This window comes from Lissotriton helveticus, chromosome 7 (genome assembly GCF_964261635.1).
Source record: "Lissotriton helveticus chromosome 7, aLisHel1.1, whole genome shotgun sequence".
In the NCBI taxonomy this organism is placed as follows: Eukaryota; Metazoa; Chordata; class Amphibia; order Caudata; family Salamandridae; genus Lissotriton; species Lissotriton helveticus.
The window spans coordinates 625,322,810-625,343,855 of record NC_136068.1 but is presented as its reverse complement, the minus strand read 5'-3'; the positions used below and the strand labels follow the sequence as shown (position 1 = coordinate 625,343,855).

General features: G+C 50.7%; 1 protein-coding gene across 4 annotated transcripts in view; it reads right to left on the bottom strand.

The window, feature by feature from the left end:
* Nucleotides 1–21,046, bottom strand: part of SRCAP (Snf2 related CREBBP activator protein) — a 1,816,344-nt gene that overhangs the window by 862,105 nt on the left and 933,193 nt on the right. For all 4 annotated transcript variants that reach the window (XM_078652845.1, XM_078652844.1, XM_078652847.1 and 1 more), the window contains one exon: nt 3,387–3,556. In XM_078652845.1, the coding sequence (XP_078508971.1) occupies nt 3,387–3,556 (170 nt within the window). The remainder of the gene's footprint in view (nt 1–3,386; nt 3,557–21,046) is intronic.

Sequence of the window (21,046 nt, the reverse complement as noted above, 5' to 3'; positions counted from 1 at the left end):
TCTAGAACCGCTCCGATGAAGAGGAGCTTCTGAGAGGGACACAGGTTTGACTTCGGCACATTGATGGAGAACCCCAGCAGGTGCAGGAGATCGGCCGTAGTCTGGAGGTGGCTGAAGACTGTCTGGGGCGAGCCCGTCTTCAACAACCAGTCGTCAAGATAGGGGGAAGACTGACACCCCTAATCTGCGCAGATGAGCTGCGACCACCGCCATCACTTTCGTGAACACCCGAGGGGCGCTGGTAAGGCAGAAAGGGAGCACGGTAAACTGAAAGTGCTCGTGGCCTACCGTGAACCGCAGGTATCGCCGGGGGGCCGGCAGGACGGGGATGTGGAAATACGCGTCCTGCAAGTCCAACGCTACCATCCAGTCTCCTGGATCTAGGGCAGCTAAGACCTGAGCCAAAGTCCGCATCTTGAACCTCTCCTTCCGGAGGAAGCCGTTGACGTTCCGCAGGTCCAAGATAGGGCGTAGGCCCCCTTTGCCCTTCTTGGAAACCAGAAAGTAGTGGGAATAGCAACCACACCCTACTTCTGGCCCAGGAACGCACTCGATAGCCCCCTTGGCCAAGAGGGCCGTAACTTCCTCCTGCAGAAGGTTCAAGTGATCCCCGACACGCTGTGGTATTGCGATGGCATTGCTGGAGGGGTCGCCTCGAAGGGGAGGGAGTAGCCCCTTCGGACGATTTGCAGCACCCACCTGTCCGATGTGATGGTGCGCCAGTGGAGGAGGTGATGGCGAACCCTGCCCCCCACTGGCGTTGAATGGACCTGAAAGCTCGGACTAGGAGGGCTTTGAGGCGGATGCTGCGGGGGTGGATGTGGACTGGCCTTGCCGCTGTCCACAGCCACCGCCATGGCGGTCAACACGTCCGCCGCCGCGCTGGATGTTAGTCTGCAGCCCGTGGCTGGCAGGACGTTTGGGGGTGCCACTTCCTTGGCCACGAAAGGAGCGAAAGGCAGACTGCTCCTGACGCAGGGCCGACAGGCCCAAGGACTTGGCCGTAGCCCTGGAGTCCTTGAAGCGTTCAAGCGCATGATCTGCTTTGCCACCAAAGAGGGGGCTGCCATCAAACGGCATGTCCATGAGGGTGCTCTGGACATCAGCCAAAAAGTTGGCGGTCCTCAAACATGCGTGGCGGCGAACCGCCACCATCGTTGACATCGCCCTGCCCAGTGAGTCCGTGGTATCCAGCCCACATCGGATACAATACTGCGCTGCGTCTCGTCCCTCCGCGAGGGCTTGAGCGAGCTTTGCCCTGGCCCCTTCGGGCACTCTGGCAGCACAGCCGCAACCGCATCCCACAGAGAGTGGGTATAACGTCCCAATGGGCAAGCGGTGTTAACTGACCGCAGTCAAGGGACGAGAACAGCTTCTTCTCAAACTGCTCATACCTTTTGGATTCCCGATCTGGAGGTGCAGTCGGGAATGCAAATTGGGAAGTGGAGGCCTGGATAACCAGGCTCTCGGGGGTGGGGTGGGGTGGGAGGACAGGAAGCCAGGGTCGCCAGGAGCTGGGCTGTGGCGCCTTGCGACGTGCATTTCCACAGGGGGGCCTGTAGCGGTCTTGGACCAAGTGCCCAACAGGACGTCAATGAGAGCCTCGTTAAATGTCAGTAAAGGCTCCGGAGAGCCAGCCTGTGGTCTAAGGACCTCAGTGAGGATATCGAAGAGTTTCTTACCTGTCGGTGTAGGCCTCTCAGTAGCGACGGGGAGCGTAAGCGCCAAGGCCTTGGCTGACCGCGTCAGCACCACACTATAAGCAGCCCCCTCCTCCGTAGCCACGGTAGGATGGGAGACAAAACCAGTGTCAGGAGAGGTGTCTAGACCACTGTCCTCCCCTAGCTCCTCTGTCCAGTCCTGAAAGGACTGACACTCACATGTCGGAGGGTCCTCAGACCCCTCCCAACCCTCCTCGTCCTCCATCTACTGATATTCAGGATCAAAGGATGGACACGGATCGAAGAAGAAAAGTTCTTCGGCCCGGCGTCGAGAGACGCCGGTCCGACACCGGATCCGGACCAAGGGAGGGATCGGGGACGACGTCCTACGGGGATGACACCCTGGGGGTCGGCGCTGGCAGAGGGGCCGCGAGGTCGACCAGCGGCGACCCGGATCCGAATCCAGTGGGACCTTGCAGCGTCGGGACCGAAGTCGCAGAAGGCTCTGAAGCACCCGACGGCGCCGAAGCACCCGACAGAGCGAGGGCCGAAGCCGCCTAGTCGGGGCTGCGGGGCCCGAAGGTGCGCCGGCAACCCTCGACGGAGGGAAGTGACTCCTCATGGCCATGAGGAAGTCAAAAATCTCCCCCAGCGTCGCATTAAGCTCAGGGACTGGCTCGTGCGGGGAAACATCCTTTACAACGCAACTTTTACCACGCAGTGCTATTACAACGCAGGTTTTACAACAAAAACCATTACAACGCATTGCGCTGGGGGGCGCTCTAGGATAGGGAATAGATTTTATTTACTATCCAACACCTTCCCTAGTGTCCACGGGGACTGGAGTTGGAATAGTAAATCAAACTATTCACTATCCAGCACCCCAAAGCGATATGCGTTGTAATGGTATGCGTTGTAAAAACTGCGTTGTAACAGCATGCGTGGTAAAAGCTTGCGTTGTAACGTCATACATCTGGGTGCGGGGCTGGCTGCGACGCTTGCGGCTCCGGCGGAGCCGCGTGGGCTGTGTCGCCCGAACCCCCGGCCGCATCGCGCGAGCCTCGGGGGGAGTCAGACGAGTGATGTCGCTGCTTCGACTTCTTATGCCTCTTACCTGAGGACTTTGAGCCCTACAAGTGGTGTCGACTCGACGAGCTGTGATGACTCGCTCCGGCCCCGCGACCGGTCCTTCGACCTCCTCCAGGACCGGGACCTCGAACGGCGCAGGGCCGACTGCCGGAGCTCGAGGCGCTTACGGGACCACTCCCGCCTAGCCTTCGACGTCAAGGCCCGGCAGTCGGTTCGAATTCGGGCATCCCTACCGGCACCGATGGAGTCGTTCGACTCGAGAAAATGGATTAAAAAGATCGAAAAAGTTTAGTCAAAAAGTGACTAAGGGTACCATTGGCGCAGAGAGAAAAGAAGAACTGACGTCAGTGCGCGGGAGCGGCGTCTAAGTACTCCGACGACATCACGGCGCCAACGACGCCGACAACAGCCGCGGAGCTGCCGCCGACGGACATGGAGCCACGGACTACGCCTACCGACGCGCAAGGGTACTGCTACGCAAAACTTTCCGGATCCAGTCTGACGCCTGGGGATATTCTAAGGTAAGGAATCTAATACTAACCTGTTTCTTTCAAATCTAAGGGTCTGCATATATTTGGACTCTCAAACATGCATCACTTGGTTGCAGGAGAGATCTTCTCTATGCATAGCAATTACCTGTTTACTTTCATCTTTACAGGCTTTGGTCTAGGAGGTGGATCTGGTGATTCAGCTATTTCTTCAATAAGCATTCTGCTGGCTTTCCTCATAGGCAGAAAGATGTCAGCCTCATAGCGTGAAACACGGCCCTCCAAATTAATCAAATTGAAGATGTCCAAGTCAACGTGCTGTAGAAACAAAGCCAGATCACAATAGGACATAGTTTTATCAATGAACAAATGTGATGAATTGCAGGACAGTCTATCACAGAATAACTTCACTGCAGAGAGCTGCATTTTCCTACAGAGCACACAAAAATGTTTTGCACAACCACAAATCAGGGCAAGTCACACGTTGTACAAAGCCCAAGCTGTAATCTTGCTCACCAGGACATCCAACTATTCTCACCAAGTAAACAAGTCACCTACCTTCAAAAATTATTTTCCAGAAGGACAAAAAACTGCCCACAGATTTCTTAATTTAACATTAGTGCTTGGAGTCAGACTACCTGGAAATGTTTTACAAGTGTTTCTAATTACAAGCACAAAGGGGCCCTGCATGTCCCGGAATTCACAGTGAGGTTGGATCTCATTTGCCCTCTTGTGGTTTTTTAACAACGGAGATGTAGAATATTAATGAATGGCCTGCTGCGGCAGAACCTTGTTGCAAACTTCCTCATTCCTTGTTACGGGTGTAGTATACAGTATGGTGTAGTTGCTCAATATAGGCCAGATGTATAGTTCTACTTTTGGTCAAAATTATTGGGAACAAAGGGGTCGTCAATAGAGCAACAAACTGAGGTAAACAAAGATGAGGAGAGCATCACACAACAAAAGATAGAAATTGTGGAGAGAGTGCCCAGGCTTAATTTGCGGTAGTCTAAATAAAAAGGTTGTAGATGTACTCACAAGTCCACTGGTAATTTGCTGGAGCATCTAAGACACTCCATATCTAGATAGGTTAAAAAAAATGCTGGCTTGGCTGTCCTCAATTTTGGCTGAGGATCTTGTTTATGGATGCTCCGGTTTATGAGATTAGCAGTTGTGCATTTCCCTATATAAAGCATTTCCAATCTAATACTGTAATGCCCTACGGTCTGTCTAATATATAAAATGTAATCTCACGCTCAGCTGCTTTTACAAGATCTTAGTAAATATATAATTGTAGGCTTGTATAGATAATCAATTTCTTGTTTGCAGCTTCAAGGACTTTGTATGCCAGTGTGAATTTGAAGGAAGCTGGGTTTCTGTTGCAGTAACACCCCCTCCCGAATGACACTTTTTGGCAGACTACTGATTCACTTTGACTTGATGTGCCCTGGGTCCCTGCCAATCAGGTTCCCAGTGCCTGTGTTCTATCCAAAACTGTACCTTGTACCAACAATTGGCACCTCTCTGGCCACATGACAGTCCTGTGTAAAAGGTACCAAGGGCACTGTGGCCAGGAAAGGCCTTTAAGGGCTGCAGCACTTATTGCGCCACCCTTCGAGGCCCTGTACCTTTACAAACACACACACACAGTGCCATTCAGGTTGCGTGTTTTGGTGCAGAACAAAGTAAAGAGTATACATAGCACATCCCTGTGTGCTATGCCTATAACCACTGCCCTGGAAGAGGTCAGCCACACCTCTAGCTTGGTGCACTATACCAGTGGTAAGGGTACAGGTGCATGCGCACTTTATCCCTACAGTGTCTAAGCCAATTCTTAGACATTGTAAGTGCAGTAATGCCATCAAGAGTATATGGTGCTGGGAGTTTGTCAATACGAACTCCACAGTACCATAATGGCTTTACTGAAAAATAATAATTTTGATATCAAACTTCTCAGCACATTAAACCCACACTGATGCCAGTGTGGGATTTAATGAGAATTGCACTTAGAGGGCATCTTAGAGATGCCCCTTGAAAACTAACCTGTCCAGGCTGAGTGGCTGCTCCCCAGCTGCCACCACCAGACATGTTTCTGGACCCCTGGGTCGAGATCCGGCTGCTCTCTGGGGTCTGAAACATCCTGGGACAAGGTGAAAAGCCTCCTCTCCCAGGATGGTCAGAGTCCACAAAGGGGTAGCTGGGAGAAAGTGGCTCCATATATCCGGGACCAAGATATGGTACAGGGTGTAAAGAGTCCATAAACCCCAAAGATATAACAGAGGTTAAAGCCAGGTGTGAACTTACTCTCTAAAGTGGTAGCTTGGTCGAGCAGTAAGGCAGTACCAGAGGACAGTGTAAAGCATTTGATGTACACACTCAGTCAGCAAAGAACAAGTTACTTACCTTCGGTAACGCTTTTTCTGGTAGATACAATATCTGCCTGTGGATTCCTCACCTTGTGAATATCCCCCTCCGTCAACAACATTCGGAAATTCTTTTCGTAGCTTCGCGCCGACGTGGACTCGGACGTCAGAGGCACGGCATCGCTCGCGACTCCGCTGACGTCACCGACGCCTATAATAGGCCCAAGCTGGCGTGATGACATCAGTTCCGCCCTTTTTTCCGTGCCCTCGAGGCACACGGACGGACCAATGACAGTAGACATATACACAGTATACGCAGTACAAATATCAAGGAAACACACACAGTGTGAAGTAAATGCAATAAAACATTTGAAATAAACAACTCCTTGACAATAAAATAAATACATAATAGAAACACTGGCATAGAAGAGTGGACATCGGGGAGGCGGGTGGGTCAGTGAGGTATCCACGGGCAGATATTGTATCTACCAGAAAAAGCGTTACCGAAGGTAAGTAACTTGTTCTTCTGATAGATACATCTGCAGTGTGGATTCCTCACCTTGTGAATAGAGTCCCACAGCAGTCCCCACTCCCGGAGGAGGGTGTCCACTCTTCTAGACCAGGAAATCCTGGAGAACAGAGCGTGCAAAGTGACCGTCCCTCCTCACCTCGGAATCCAAGCAGTAATGCTTCGCGAAAGTGTGGAGGGAAGACCAAGTTGCCGCCCTACAAATATCCTCTACAGGAACACCTCTAGCCAATGCAGAGGTTGACGACTTAGCTCTAGTAGAATGAGCCCTTATATCCTCTGGAGGTTCCTTACCGGCCAAAGAGTAGCAGATCTTTATACAGAGAACGATCCATCTTGATAAAGTTCTTTTATGGACCGCCCTTCCTCTCTTGCAGCCAGCAAAGCCAATGAAGAGCTGGTCATCCAACCGACAGTCTTTAGATCCGTCCAGATAAAAAGATACCGCCCTCTTGGGGTCCAGACGGTGTAATCTCTCCTCCTCCTTGGAAGGGTGTGGGGGAGGATAAAAGGTAGGGAGGGTAACAGACTGACCAAGGTGGAAAGGAGTCACCACCTTGAGATGGAGAAGTGTGGCTCACTGGTTAGAGGAGGCAGACCTGGAAGCAGAGGTCAGCCCGGGACCAGGGTTCAATTCCCGGCTCGGCGGGGTCTTGAGTGCTAAAATGTCCATGGACTCGACAATTCTCGCTCCGGTGCCTACTCGATCCACGGGTTCACACTCTGCGACTCTGGGCAATAGCTTGCTTAATCTCCACAATGGCCCCTCGCGGCGGGATGCCTGGCTTTCACCTTGCGGATACCCTGCCGGGGTTATCTCACAGGGGAATACCAGGACGGGTTCCCTAAGCAAGCGCTTAGAAACCGCTTGGTGATTTGCGCTATATAAATTCCTGTACATTTACATTTACATTTACCTTAGGCAGAAAAGCAGCCCTGGTCCTAAGAACCATTCGATCAGCATGAATGGACAAGAAAGGGGGCTTGGAACTAAGAACTTGAAGCTCACTTACCCTCCTTGCCGAGGTTATTGCAACGAGGAAAACTGTCTTAAGAGTCAAAAGCCTCATAGGACACTTGTGAAGAGGCTCAAAGGGAGCACCCATTAAAAAGGGCAAAACAAGATTTAAGTCCCACTGAGGCACAATAAAAGGAGTAAGAGGGAACTTATTTGTGAGGCCCTTCAAGAATCTTAAAACCACAGGAGATTTGAAAAGAGAAGGCTGATCAGGCAAACAGAGAAATGCCGACAGCGCTGAAAGGTAGCCCTTCACTGTGGCAACAGCAAGCCCCTGTTGCGCCAGAGAAAGGGCAAACTGGAGCACATCAGACAAATGGGCTCTCGAAGGGTCTATAGATTTCTCCCCGCACCAAGTGACAAATTTCGACCACCTATAAGAATAGATGGACTTAGTGGAGTCACGCCTGGCAGACAAGATGACGTCCACCACGTCAGGCGGGAGAGAAAAAGAACTCAGGTTGCCCCGTTCAATCTCCAGGCATGAAGGTGTAAGGTCTGGAGGTGGGGGTGTAGAACCTGCCCCTCCATCTGAGAGAGGAGATCTACCCTGTGAGGGAGACGGAGCGGCGGGTGAGAGGAGAGGTGGAGAAGGTCCGAGTACCACACTCTTCTTGGCCAATCCGGGGCGATCAATATAACTTGGGCCCGGTCCTGGCGAATCTTCCTCAGAACCCGAGGAATCAAAGGTATGGGAGGAAACGCGTAAAGGAGTTGATTTCCCCAACTCAACTGAAAAGCATCCCCCAAGGCTCCTTGCATCGGATACTGGAGACTGCAGAATAACGGGCAGTGAGCATTCTCTTGAGTGGCAAAAAGGTCCACCTGAGGAGTCCCCCACGTCCGAAAGACGGGACGAACTACCTCCGGATGAAGCCTCCACTCGTGGTCAGCAGAGAACTGCCAACTGAGACTGTCTGCACGAACGTTCTGAACTCCGGCCAGATGATTTGCCATCAGACAAATCTGATGGTCCTGAACCCAGGACCAGAGACGCAGAGCGTCTCTGCAGAGACACTGCGACCCCACTCCTCCCTGCTTGTTGATGTACCACATCGCGGTCGTGTTGTCGGTCAGGACTTGCACTGACACACCGCGAAGGGAAGGGAGGAAGGCCTTGAGCGCCAGACGTATCGCCCGTAATTCCAGAAGGTTGATGTGAAGCAACCTTTCCTCTGGAGACCAAAGACCCTTGACCTCCAGGTTCCCCAGATGAGCACCCCACCCGAGAGTGGATGCATCCGTTATTACTGTGGCCACCGATGGAGGAAGTTGAAAAGGCTTTCCTTGCGACAGATTGCCTTCCACGCTCCACCAAGACAGATCCACTGCAGTTTCTCTGGAGATCCTCACTGACTCCTTGAGATCTCCGTTGTGCTGAAACCACTGCCTGCGGAGGCACCACTGGAGTGCCCTCATGTGCCAGCGTGCATGGTTGACCAACAGAATGCATGAAGCCATCAGACCGAGCAGGCGAAGAACCTTCAGGACAGGAACGACCGCTCCATTGCAAAACAAAGGAATCATTTCCTGAATGTCGCGAATCCTTTGAGGTGGAGGGAATGCACGACAAACAGTAGTGTCCAGTACCGGACCTATGAACAGGTTGCGCTGAGAGAGCACCAGGTGAGACTTGGGTACATTTATCGAAAAACCCAACCTGTGCAACAACTGAGTTGTCTCTTGCAGATGATGGAGCACCTTCTCCGGCGACTCCGCTTTGATAAGCCAGTCGTCCAGATACGGAAATACAGGTATCCCCGACCTCCTGAGATGTGCTGCCACCACTGCCATCACCTTGGTGAAGACTCGAGGCGCAGTAGTAAGACCAAACGGAAGGACCGCAAACTGGTAGTTGTGAGAAGTTGGCCTGATATGCAGTGCTCACTATTCTAGTGATCACTATGTATCAGTCCAAACAACCCTTATTGATGATTGGTTGTAAGTCAACCTGATAGACCAGCTATCCTAGTAGCATGGATACAAGCAGTCTAAGGCTAAGACTCTAGAGGGCGTGTTAAGCCAGCTGTTTTACCATCACATTACCCCTTGAACACAAAGTGAAAGGACACCACACAAGTTATCAAAAATAAAGTATATTTATTTATAACAGGACTACCCTGGCTCTTTATGAGACAGGGAGCTAAGCACACAACAAAACTCTTAAAGAATTACCGAAAGTCGCACAATTTACACAAATGCCCGAGGGGCACGAAAAACCATATACACAAGAAGTGGAATGCGAAGTTACTAGCAGGTAAGTAATACTTTTCTAGACTGTAGAAACGCTAGGCCTACAATGCTGAACCCTTAGATTAGAAGCAGGAGGCCTAGGGACGCCGTGTGCAGAGTGGGAACTCTCCCGCGTAATGCGGGAACAAGTCTATGGATACTAGCACTTTGCAAAGTTACTGTTCTCGGGCGAACCCGACTAGGTGGGTCGAAAACAAGGGTGGATCCGAACACTTAGGGTGTTGGACTATGCTGGAGCACCGGAGTACTCAGTTTACCTAGCCCAGGGGCTGCGGCTGCATAGGTTTCAAGTTGCGTCGGAAACCCTCGTTGAAGATCCGGGAGCCTGAAGAAAGAAGTTGCTGGCAGGCGGCCAGTGAAGGAGTTCGTGGTGATCCAAGCCTGGATCAGGGAAGAAGAAACCTGTAAGCAGAGGGGACCAAGTTCTGAATCACTAGCCAGTGATTTAGGTGGGCACCAGGATGGCACCGGACGAAGTCACCTCAGGTGAGTGGGCGCTGCTGGGCTCTGCAGTCTCTCGGACCAGGAGGCGTTGTCGGCGACCAGGATGGAGGTGCGAGCTGTCCCACGAAGGTACTTGCTGTCGACGTCGCTGGACCCAGGATTGGGGCAACAAGTCTTGGCAAATGCAAGGCCCACGCGGTGGACCTAAAATGGCGTATTGAGTGGACCAGGAGGGTCCAGGGTACTTCTCTGAAGGAGGGAAGCAAGGGCCAGTCTGGAGCAACCAGACCAGCGGTGTTTGTCGTCGTGGAGCGTCGTGAGGGGGCCACTAGCCAACGGGCAAGTGACCTGGACAACGCGGTGAGCAGCAAAGAGCAGAAGGGCCCCACGCAGATCTCGTGGATGCAGGGGGGCTGAACTTCGGTGCTGGAGCTGCTCAGGGTCGGGGCTTCTCTTACCCCAAAGCACTCAGTCGAGGGTCACTCGGTGGTCGTGCTGGACAAGCGTCGTGCAGTTCTGAAGATGGCCGGTCCCTCGAGGTCTCGTCGCACCCACGGATCACAGCTGGGCTGATGATGTAGGTTGAGGTCAGAGGTGCCAGGGAAGCCGGTTCTTGTCGTGCTGGAGCAGTCTTGATCCGGAGGAGAGACTGGCAACAAACCGCGATGCTTGGTTGGTGCCTGCTGCTGCAGGGTGACTACTCCTTAGTCACAAGGGAGAAATCTTGAGAAGAGTCTTGAGTTCTTCGTGTAGAAGGTCGGTTCAGGATTCAAAGATTGATCTAATTTGGAAGGGGGCCAGTTCCTACCTTTATCCTGAAAAAAGGGGCTGGCACGCGACTAAGTCCTGCCCTATGGGTGGGACTAGGAGGGGGGTGGTTACACCCCTCTCCTTTGGCGGGCTTTCCCCAGGTCAGGGGCTGGAGTGCCCGTGGAACTGGTTCAAGCCGGCCTATGCACAGTGAGCACCGGGGTGCCACTTGCAGTCACCTTCCTCTAAAGCCCTGCCTACCTAGGATACACAAAATCCTGTCTGGGACGGTGCTGGCACCGCCCCTGGCAGGAAACCCTTTGTCCTTGCCTCCTGGGCTGGGAGTACTCCCAGCAGCAGGAGGGCAGACTTGTGTCTCGGTGGCAGCATCCATCTTGTGGAGCTGAGGCTATGTCTGACTTTAACCGGGGTTACAGGTTACCAACATGTCGTGCCCCTCTAGAAGGGTGGAATGCTAACCCCGTCGCCAGAATTGGCGAGGGGTTAGTATTCCAATTCGTATGACACCTTACTCGACATGTTTTGATAATGTTATACCAAAGTTAGCCTATGACCGCGAGGTACATAATGCACTTAAGAGTATATGGTATAGCGTTATCATGGAACAGCTATTAGGACTTGGTTCCGCAAGCTGCAAACGGGCTCAGCTCATGCCAGAGCACCATCTCACATTATTCCAAGCACTCTGCCTTCAGGATTGATAAGGCCTGCCATAGGAGTGACTGATAGGAATACATGTGTCCATTTTAGGGTTAGATATAGGTATACTATATCTAAAGCAAAGGGTGATTACACCACCTTGCCCCAGCTGTCGTGCAGCCAGTTGTGTCAGATTTGGATGGCCAGCCAGGGGTGGCATAATACATGCTGCAGCCCCTGGTAGGCCCTGGGTACACCTATGCCCTGGGTACCTATGGTACACTGTACAGGGACTGATAAGGTGACCCAGTATCCAATTAGATATGTACCTAAGGTACATGGAATCAATTTTAACAGAGAGAGCAGTGGGCCTGGGGTCCTGAATAGCAGGGCCCCAGGTCAACCAAGTCAGAAAACCAGCAAAACACCAGGCAAAAAATTGGGGGCAACCATAGTCAGGGATCTACCTTCCTACAGTAGTGTTGTGACCCAACCGTAAAACGGAGATACCTTCTGTGCGACTTCAAGATGGGAATATGAAACTACGCATCCTGCAAGTCGATCAACACCATCCAGTCTGAGCATCTTGAACTTTTCCTGTTTCAGGTAAAGGTTCAAGATCCTGAGATCCAGAATTGGCCGAAGCCTGCCATCCTTCTTGGGGATCAGGAAATACCGGGAGTAGCACCCCTGACCCCTTTCCTGCTCTGGAACCACCTCTATCGCACCTTTTCGAAACAGTGCCAGGACTTCTTCCTGCAGGAGAAGCAGGTGGTCCTCCGAACAATAACCCTTGCAAGGAGGGTAATTTGGGGGAAACTCCCGAAAGGGAAGAGCATACCCATTCCCTACAAGATTGAGAACCCAAAGATCCGATGTTATCAATTCCCAATCTTGTAGGAAATGGGTAAGTCGGCCCCCCACTGGGCCCACATGATCCGGAATGGCGGATCTAGGGCTGCTTTGCTGCGTTGGCAGGGGGCAGGGACAGGGAAGAGGAGGAGATTTGACGGCCTCGAGAACGGCCCCTCTGCTTGCCCCTATAAGATCTGTATAGCGTGTTCTGCTGCTGCTGTGGCTGTTTCTGTGTAGATTTGTAGGATCGAAATGAAGATCTACTAAATCCTCTAGTACGCCTTGTGAGAAGTTGGCCTGATATGCAGTGCTCACTATTCTAGTGATCACTATGTATCAGTCCAAACGACCATTATTGATGATTGGTTGTAAGTCAAACTGATAGACCAGCTATCCTAGTAGCATGGACAAGAGCAGTCTTTAGGCTAAACTCTAGAGGGCGTGTTAAGCCAGCTGTTTTACCATCACATTTACCCTTTGAACACCAAGTGAAAGGACACCACACAAGTTGTTATGAAAATAAAAGTATATTTATTTATAACAGTACTACCCTGAACTCTTTATGAGTCAGGGAGCTAAGCACAATACAAAACTCTTAAAGAAATACTGAAAGTCGCGCAATTTACACAAATGCCCGAGGGGCACGAAAAACCATATACTACAAAAGTGGAATGCAAATTACTAGCAGGTAAGTAACTATTCTCAGAGGCTTTGGGATCGCTAGGACTAGACTACTGAACCTTTAGATTACGAGCAGGAGGCCTAGGGAGATCGGGTGCAGAGTGTGCACTCTCACGCGGGATGCGGAACAAAGTCTATGGAGGCTAGTAAATGCAAAGTTAGTGTTATCGGACGAATCCGACTAGGTAGAGCTGAAACGAAAAAGGATCTGGACACTTAGATAGTTTAGCTATGCTGGAGCACCGAAATGCTTAGGTTACCTAGCCCAGGGGCTGCGGATGCATAGGTCTGAAAAGACGTCGGGAATCCTCGTTGCAGTCTATGGAGCCTGAAAGAAGAAGTTGCTGGCAGGCGACCAGTGATGAAGTTCGATGTGATCCAAGCCTGGATCGATGAAGATGGAGACCTGTAAGCAGAGGAGACCAAGTCCTGAATCACTAGCCAGTGATTAGGTGGGCACCAGGATGGCACCGGGCGAAGTCACCTCGACCAGGTGAGTGGGCGACGCTGGGCTCTGCAGTCTCTCGGACCAGGAGGCGTTGTCGGCGACCAGGATGGAGGTGCGAGCTGTCCTACGGTGGTATCTGCTGTCGACGTCGCTGGACCCAGGATTGGGGCACCAACTCTTGGCAAATGCAAGCCCACGCGGTGGACTCAAAATGGCGTCTGGAGTGGACCAGGAGGGTCCGGGGTGCTCTTCTGTTGGAGGGGAGCAAGGGCCAGTCTGGAGCAACCAGACCAGCGGTGTTGTCGTCGTGGTTCGTCGTCAGAAGGGCCACTAGCCAACGGGCAAGTGTCCTGGACAACGCGGTGAGCAGCAAAGAGCAGAAGGGCCCCACGCAGATCTCGTGGATGCTGGAGGGCTGGACTTCGGTGCTGGAGCTGCTCAGGGTTGGGGCTTCTCAAACCCCAAAGCACTCACTCAAGGATCCCTCGGTGGTCGTGCTGGGCAAGCGTCGTGCAGTCTTGAAGATGGCCGGTCCCTCGAGGTCTCGTCACACCCACGAATCTCAGCTGGGCTGATGATGCAGGTAGAGGTCAGAGGTGCCAGGGAAGCCGGTTCTCGTCGAGCTGGGCAGTCTTGATCCGGAGGAGAGACTTACAGCAAACCGCGATGCTTGGATGGTGCCTGCGGGTGCAGCGTGACTACTCCTTAGTCACAAGGGAGAAATCTTAGGAAGAAGTCTTGAGTTCCTTTCGTAGAAAGTAGTTTCAGGATTCAAAGATGATCTAATTTGGAAGGGGGCCTGCTCCTACCTTTATCCTGAGAAAAGGGGCTGGCACGCAACTAAGTCCTGCCCTATGGGTGGGACTAGGAGGGGGGTGGTTACACCCCTCTCCTTTGTCCGGTCTCTCCCCAGCTCAGGGGCTGGTGTGCCCCAGGAACTGGTTTGAGCCGGCATATGCACAGTGAGCACCGGGGTGCCACTTGCAGTCACTTTCCTCTATAGCCCTGCCTACCTGGGATACACAAAACCCTGTCTGGGATGGTGCTAGCACCGCCCCTGACAGGAAACCCTTTGTCCAAGCACTCCTCGCTGGAAGGACTCCCAGCAGCAGGAGGTCAGACTTGTGTCTCGGTGGCAGCATCCATTTTGTGGAGCTGAGGCTATGTCTAACTTTAACCAGGGTTACAGGCTATCAACATGTCTTCTCCCTCTAGAGGGGTGGAATGCTACCCCCGTCGCCAGAACTGGCGAGGGGGTAGTATTCCAAAGCGTATGACACCTTACACGACATGTTTAGATAATGTCAGACCAAAGTTACCATAACCGCGAGGACTATAAGGCATTTAAGAGTATATGGTCTGACGCTATCATGGGAACGGCTAAGGAATAGATCCCGAAAGCCGCAGACAGGCTCAGCTCATGCCAGAGCACCATCTCACACGATTCCAAGCACTCTGCCTTCAGGATTGTTAAGGCCTGCCATAGGAGTGACTGATAGGAGATCTGTGTGCCCATTTTAGGTTTAGATATAGGTATACTATAACTAGAGCAGGGGTGATTACACCACCTTGCCCCCAGCTGTCAAGCAGCCAGTTGTGTCAGTTTTGGATGGCCAGCCAGGGGTGGCATAATACATGCTTCAGCCCCTGGGTACACCTATGCCCTGGGTACCTAAGGTATACTGTACAGGGACTGATAAGGTGACTCAGTATCCAATTGGATATGTACCTAGGGTACATGGAATCCATTTTAACAGAGAGAGCAGTGGGCCTGGGGTCCTGAATAGCAGGGCCTCAGGTCAACTAAGTCAGAAAACCAGCAAAACACCAGGCAAAAAGTTGGGGGCAACCATAGTCAGGGATCTACCTTCCTACACGCCTTCCAAAAGTACCCCTGGACTGAAGGCCCAACGACTTAGCAGTCGCCCTGCTGTCTTTAAAACGTTCTAAAGCAGCATCTGCCTTCTTCCCAAACAAACCAGATCCATCGAATGGTAGATCCATCAATGTAGACTGGACTTCAGTTGAAAATTCAGACAACTTCAGCCATGCAGCTCTTCTCGTAGCAACCGAAGAGCCCATGATCCTCGCCACAGAATCTGCAGTGTCTAAACCACTTTGTATCACCTGCCTTGCTGCAGCTTGAGTGTCCGAGATAACGTCCTGGAAATCCTTCCCATCATCTTCCGGTATCTTTGGCACTAACTGCTTTACAGAGTCCATTAGTGCATGAATGTAACGACCCATCAAACAGGTCGCGTTTGTGGACTTTAATGCCATGCTGGCAGAAGAGAAGATCTTTTTAGCAGCCTGATCCTGTTTTCTCGACTCCTTTTCAGCAGGAACTTGAGGAAAAGCTCCTGTTGATCGTTTGGAACAGGCAGCTTGTACAACCAAACTCTCAGGAAGAGGGTGAGTGGATAAAAATTCAGGATCATCTGGAGCAGTCCTGTACCTTCTGGCAACAGCTCTAGACACAGCTGGAGTTGATAAAGGTTTCTTCCAAACCTCCAAAATAGGATCTCTAAGGGCATCATTAAAGGGCAGTAATGGTTCAGTCACTGATGAGGGAGAATGAAGAACCTCTGTGAGTAGATTTGATTTGAACTCAGCAGTAGGTAAAGCAATGTTCAACAAATTAGCAGCTTTTTTAATTACAACGTGGTAAGGAGCTACATCTTTAGAGGGTTCATCTGTCACTGAAACCAAATCCCACTCAGGGGACAGTTCAAGACCACTGGCCACCGAAAGATCCTCATATGGGTCCTCAGGATCCTGTAGCTCCCCCTCCTCCAAGTACTCCTCACGATAGCTCTCCTCTTCCATCAGTCTCTGAGCCTCACGCCTCGATCTATGCTTCACTTTCGAAGCCGTCGGATCCACCGTCGACTCCGTTGAAGCCGGAGCCGGCGCCGAGCCCGACGCCGGCTGAGGAAGACTTCCATGACGTCAATCAGGATTCGGCACCAGAGATTAAGGAACCGGCGTCATCGACTTCGGCGTCGATGGCTTCGGAGTCGAAGGCCTCGCCGGTGTCGGAAGATGCCAATGCGGCGCCAGAGACGGCATAAAGGGTGCAGGGGCATAGGTTTGGGGGACACCCAGACCAAATGCCATCGGACCCGTGGGACCAACAGGAATCCCCGAGGGGTACATAGCACTGGAGTAGATGCCATACATTGCATTCTGAAAATGCGTAGGATCTTGACCTGGAGCTGGGAAGGCTGGGTACGAACCCCCAGACGGCTCTTGAGGACGTGGAGTCGATACGACGTCGACCTCCTCTTCAGGCTCGTGCACCGGAGTCGATAGACCTTCGGGCAACGGAGCCTCTCCCTCTCCTACCATCTCCTCCTCACCTTCATTCTCCCGATCCGGAGAATGGGACGGAACCGGAGACGGATTCGCTGTCTGCTTCGATGAACCAGGCGAATTCGCATGAGACGCCTCACCTCCGGCGTCATGTTCTTCCGAAGCCGAAGACATTACTTCTTTTTCCACCAGTTTCACCTGCGACTTCGGTTTAGAACCCGAGTCCTTCTTTGAACGATGTCGGGATTCATGAGATCTTTTCCTATGCTTCTTTTTCGATGATCTCGAAGTATGTGCCGAGGATGAATCCGAACGCGACCTCGAGTGAGATCTTGACCTCGAGCATCGAGTCCACGATTTCGATTTCTTCTTTTCTTTACTTCCTTTAAGCTTAGCAACGATAAGCTTAGCTTCTCTCTCCCGGAGGGCCTTAGGAGTCATCCTATTACAGGACCTGCAGTCGTCGACATCGTGGTCGGAGCTAAGGCACCATAAACAGCATTCATGCGGATCCGTAATGGACATGGTTTTACCGCATTCTCTACAGGCTTTAAAACCTGTCTTCTTCGAAGACATGATGAAAGAAGAGAAAAAGGAACACTAACAATATAGAGTAACAAAGTTACAGTAAAGCTACGGACGATCCCTAGAAAACCGTTAGCGTCGACGACGCGGAAAAAAGGGAACTGATGTCATCACGCCGGCGTAGGCCTATTATAGGCGTCGGTGACATCAGCGGAGTCGCGAGCAATGCCGTGCCTCTATGACGTCCGAGCCCACGTCGGCGCGAAGCTATGAAAAGAATTTCCGAATGTTGCGGACGCAGGGGGATATTCAAAAGATGAGGAATCCACACGGCAGATGTATCTATCAGAAAGGTTTCACACACTCAAGGACTGAACTCCAGGCCAACTGTTTTTATATCAAAGATATCGTTGTTTTATTTTTAGAACCAACAGGTATCAAAAATATACTGTTCTGAATATGAGAGGTCTCAGATGAGTACTTTGCAGAAAGGCAAGAAATTTGGTAAACACAATAGGTACAGGGGTTGCAGTACGCAACACAATTCTAAACACAATTTACCATTGAGCTCAATGGGTTTTTTCTATATAAATACAGCTGATTACTTTGTAGATTACTTTGGTAGTTCCAGGACTGGACCCTAGATTCAGTCCTGGGATCTAAGCTGAAAAAAGTTGAGTAAAAATGTTTTTGATATTGCAGTGATTTTTAAGGAATTTAAAGCTATTTTAAAAGTTCACACTTGGAAACTTTTCAATCAAAAACTGGCAATGTTATCCAATGGGAGAAAATTCAGGTTGCAGTTAAAAGTACAATGTCGTTACTTTTGTAATCCAGTACTGGGCTCCTAGGTCCAGCACTGGGGTCTCAACTTAAAACAGGTAAGTTATTACGTTTCAGTATTTCGTACGATTTTTAAAGAATATTTCATGTTTTCAAAAGTAGACTGAAGAAATTTCACAGAAAAGCACACAATGGATTCCTATGGAGAAAATTCAAGTTACTAGTAAAACCCGACTAGGATTACTTTTGCGGTTCAGTACTGGGCTACACGAAGCAGTACTGGCTTCTCTCCTGATCACAGGTGAGTACTTCGGAATTCGGTTGATTTTATGAGCATATTTTAAGTTTTCAAAACTTCACACTTGAAAGATTTTTCGAGTCAAACCAGTCAATGTTCTCCAATGGCAGGTAAGTGAGTTACCGCTTTCCAGGTGGGTACTCGGCTGGGGAAGTTAGGGTTCTGGGCAAAGACTCAGGGGGTCTTCATATAAAATCAGCGGAAGTCTGAAATCCGAAGTACTCACCTGCAAGCAGGCTAGAAGCCAGTACTGTACCTTCCAGCCCAGTACTGAACCGCAAATCTGTATTTTCTCCATAGGAACCCATAGTCTGTTTTTTTATGAAAGTGCCCACTTTTGAAAACTTGAAATATTCTTTAAAAATCCTACGAATTACTGAAACGCAATTACCTACCTGTTTTGAGTTAAGCCCCTAGTGCTGGCCCTAGGAGACTAGTGCTGGGTTACAAAAGTAACGCGATCGTATTTTACCTGCAACCTGAATTTCTTCCATTGAATAACATTGTCAGATTTACCTTGAAAAGTTTCTAAGTGTGAACTTTTAAAACAGCTTTACATTCATGAAAATTCACCACAGTAACTAAAACGTTTTTGCGACCTTGGTTTCAGCTTAGACCACAGGACTGAATCTAGGACCTAGGATCTAGTCCTGGAACTATTGAAATAATCTGTACTGTAATCAACTGTACTTTTATGGTAACAATTCATTGAGCTCAATGCTAAAGTGTGTCTAGACTGGAGTTACCTTCAGCAACTCCTGTACCTATTGTGTTCACCAACTTCATTGCTTCATTGCAAAGTAATTACATGAGAGTTCTCATATCTAGCAAAGTATATTTTTATGGCTGTTGGTTCTAAAAATAAAAACAACTATATGTTTGGATATAACAACCATTGGCCTGGAGTTCAGTCTTTGTGTGTGTGAAATCCTTTGCTGACTCAGTGTGTACAACAAATGCTTTACACTGTCCTCTGGTACTGCCTTACTGCTTGACCAAGCTACCACTTTTGAGAGTAATGTCAGTCCTGACTTTAACCTCTGTTATACCTTTGGGGTTTGTGGACTCTATAAACATTGTACTTCATTATTGTCCAGTATATATAGAGCCACTTTCTCACACCCGAGGTATGAGCCTGAGGAGATTTATTCCTTTTTTGAGATCTCCTAGACGAAGATGATGACTCCTCACTATCACTTGAGAGGATCTCCTTTCTGGCTTTTACATTCTGAAGCCAAAGTCATAGTCTTCCTCACGATCCCTCAAGTTTTTATTGGAGAAGGTATACCATACCTTACAATCCTTCGCCTGATGGTCTGGATAAAGGCAGTAAATGCAGTCTTTATGAGGGTCATCTGCACAGAGCCTTTTCTTAGAGCAGGTGGCACAATCTCTAAAAAGTCAATTTTTCTCTTTTTCAGCCATGGCAGTGTAGGAGAGTAGGGTCTGCAATCCTATGATCACCCAGATTTTTGCTTTTTGCTTCACTGGTTTACGACTTTCCCTGGCTGTGGGCCTGCTAATCAGACCCACAGCCTAGCTGTTCTTTCTCTCTATTCCAAATTGTACCCAGGTACTGAATTGGCACTGGGCCCTCTCCAAGTCCCTGTACCCAGGGCAGAGGTGCACCCAGAAGTCTCCCAGGGGATGCAGCATGTATTATGCCACCCCTGGGCTGACTAGCTAAACAGACACAACTGGCTGCTTGACAGCTGGGGGCAAGGAGGTGTAATCACCCCTGCTTTAGATATAGTATACCTATATCTAAAACCTAGAATGGGCACACAGATCTCCTATCAGTCACTCCTATGGCAGGCCTTAACAATCCTGAAGGCAGAGTGCTTCGAATCGTGTGAGATGGTGCTCTGGCATGAGCTGAGCCTGTCTGCGGCTTTCGGGATCTATCCCTTAACCGTTTCCCTGATAGCATCAGACCATATACTCTTAAGTGCCTTATAATCCTCGCGGTTATGGTAACTTTGGTCTGACATTATCTAAACATGTCGTGTAAGGTGTCATACGCTTTGGAATACTACCCCCTCGCCAGTTCTGGCGACGGGGGTAGCATTCCACCCCTCTAGAGGGAGAAGACATGTTGGTAGCTGTAACCCCAGTTAAAGTTGAACATAGCCTCAGCTCCACAAAATGGATGCTGCCACCGAGACACAAGTCTGACCTCCTGCTGCTGGGAGTCCTTCCAGCGAGGAGTGCTTGGACAAAGGGTTTCCTGTCAGGGGCGGTGCTAGCACCATCCCAGACAGGGTTTGTGTATCCCAGGTAGGCAGGGCTATAGAGGAAGGTGACTGCAAGTGGCACCCCGGTGCTCACTGTGCATATGCCGGCTCAAACCAGTTCCTGGGGCACACCAGCCCCTGAGCTGGGGAGAGACCGGACAAAGGAGAGGGGTGTAACCACCCCCACCCTAGTCCCACCCATAGGGCAGGACTTAGTCGCGTGCCAGCCCCGTTTCTCAGGATAAAGGTAGGAGCAGGCCCCCTTCCAAATCAGATCATCTTTGAATCCTGAAACTACTTTCTACGAAAGGAACTCAAGACTTCTTCTCAAGATTTCTCCCTTGTGACTAAGGAGTAGTCACCCTGCAGCAGCAGGCACCAACTAAGTATCTTGCGGTTTGCTAAGACGTCCTTCCTCCGGAACCAGACTGACCAGCACGACGAGACCCGGACTCCCTGCCCTCTCTGACCTCAACCTGCCTCTACAGCACAGCTGAGAACCGTGGGTGCGACGAGACCAGAGGACCCGGCGACCATCAGAACCAGCACGGCACTGAACCAGCACGACCACCGAGGGACCCTCGAGTGGGTGCACTGGGGTAAGAGAAGCCCCAACCCCAAGCAGCACGAGCACCGAAGTCCAGCCCCCCAGCAT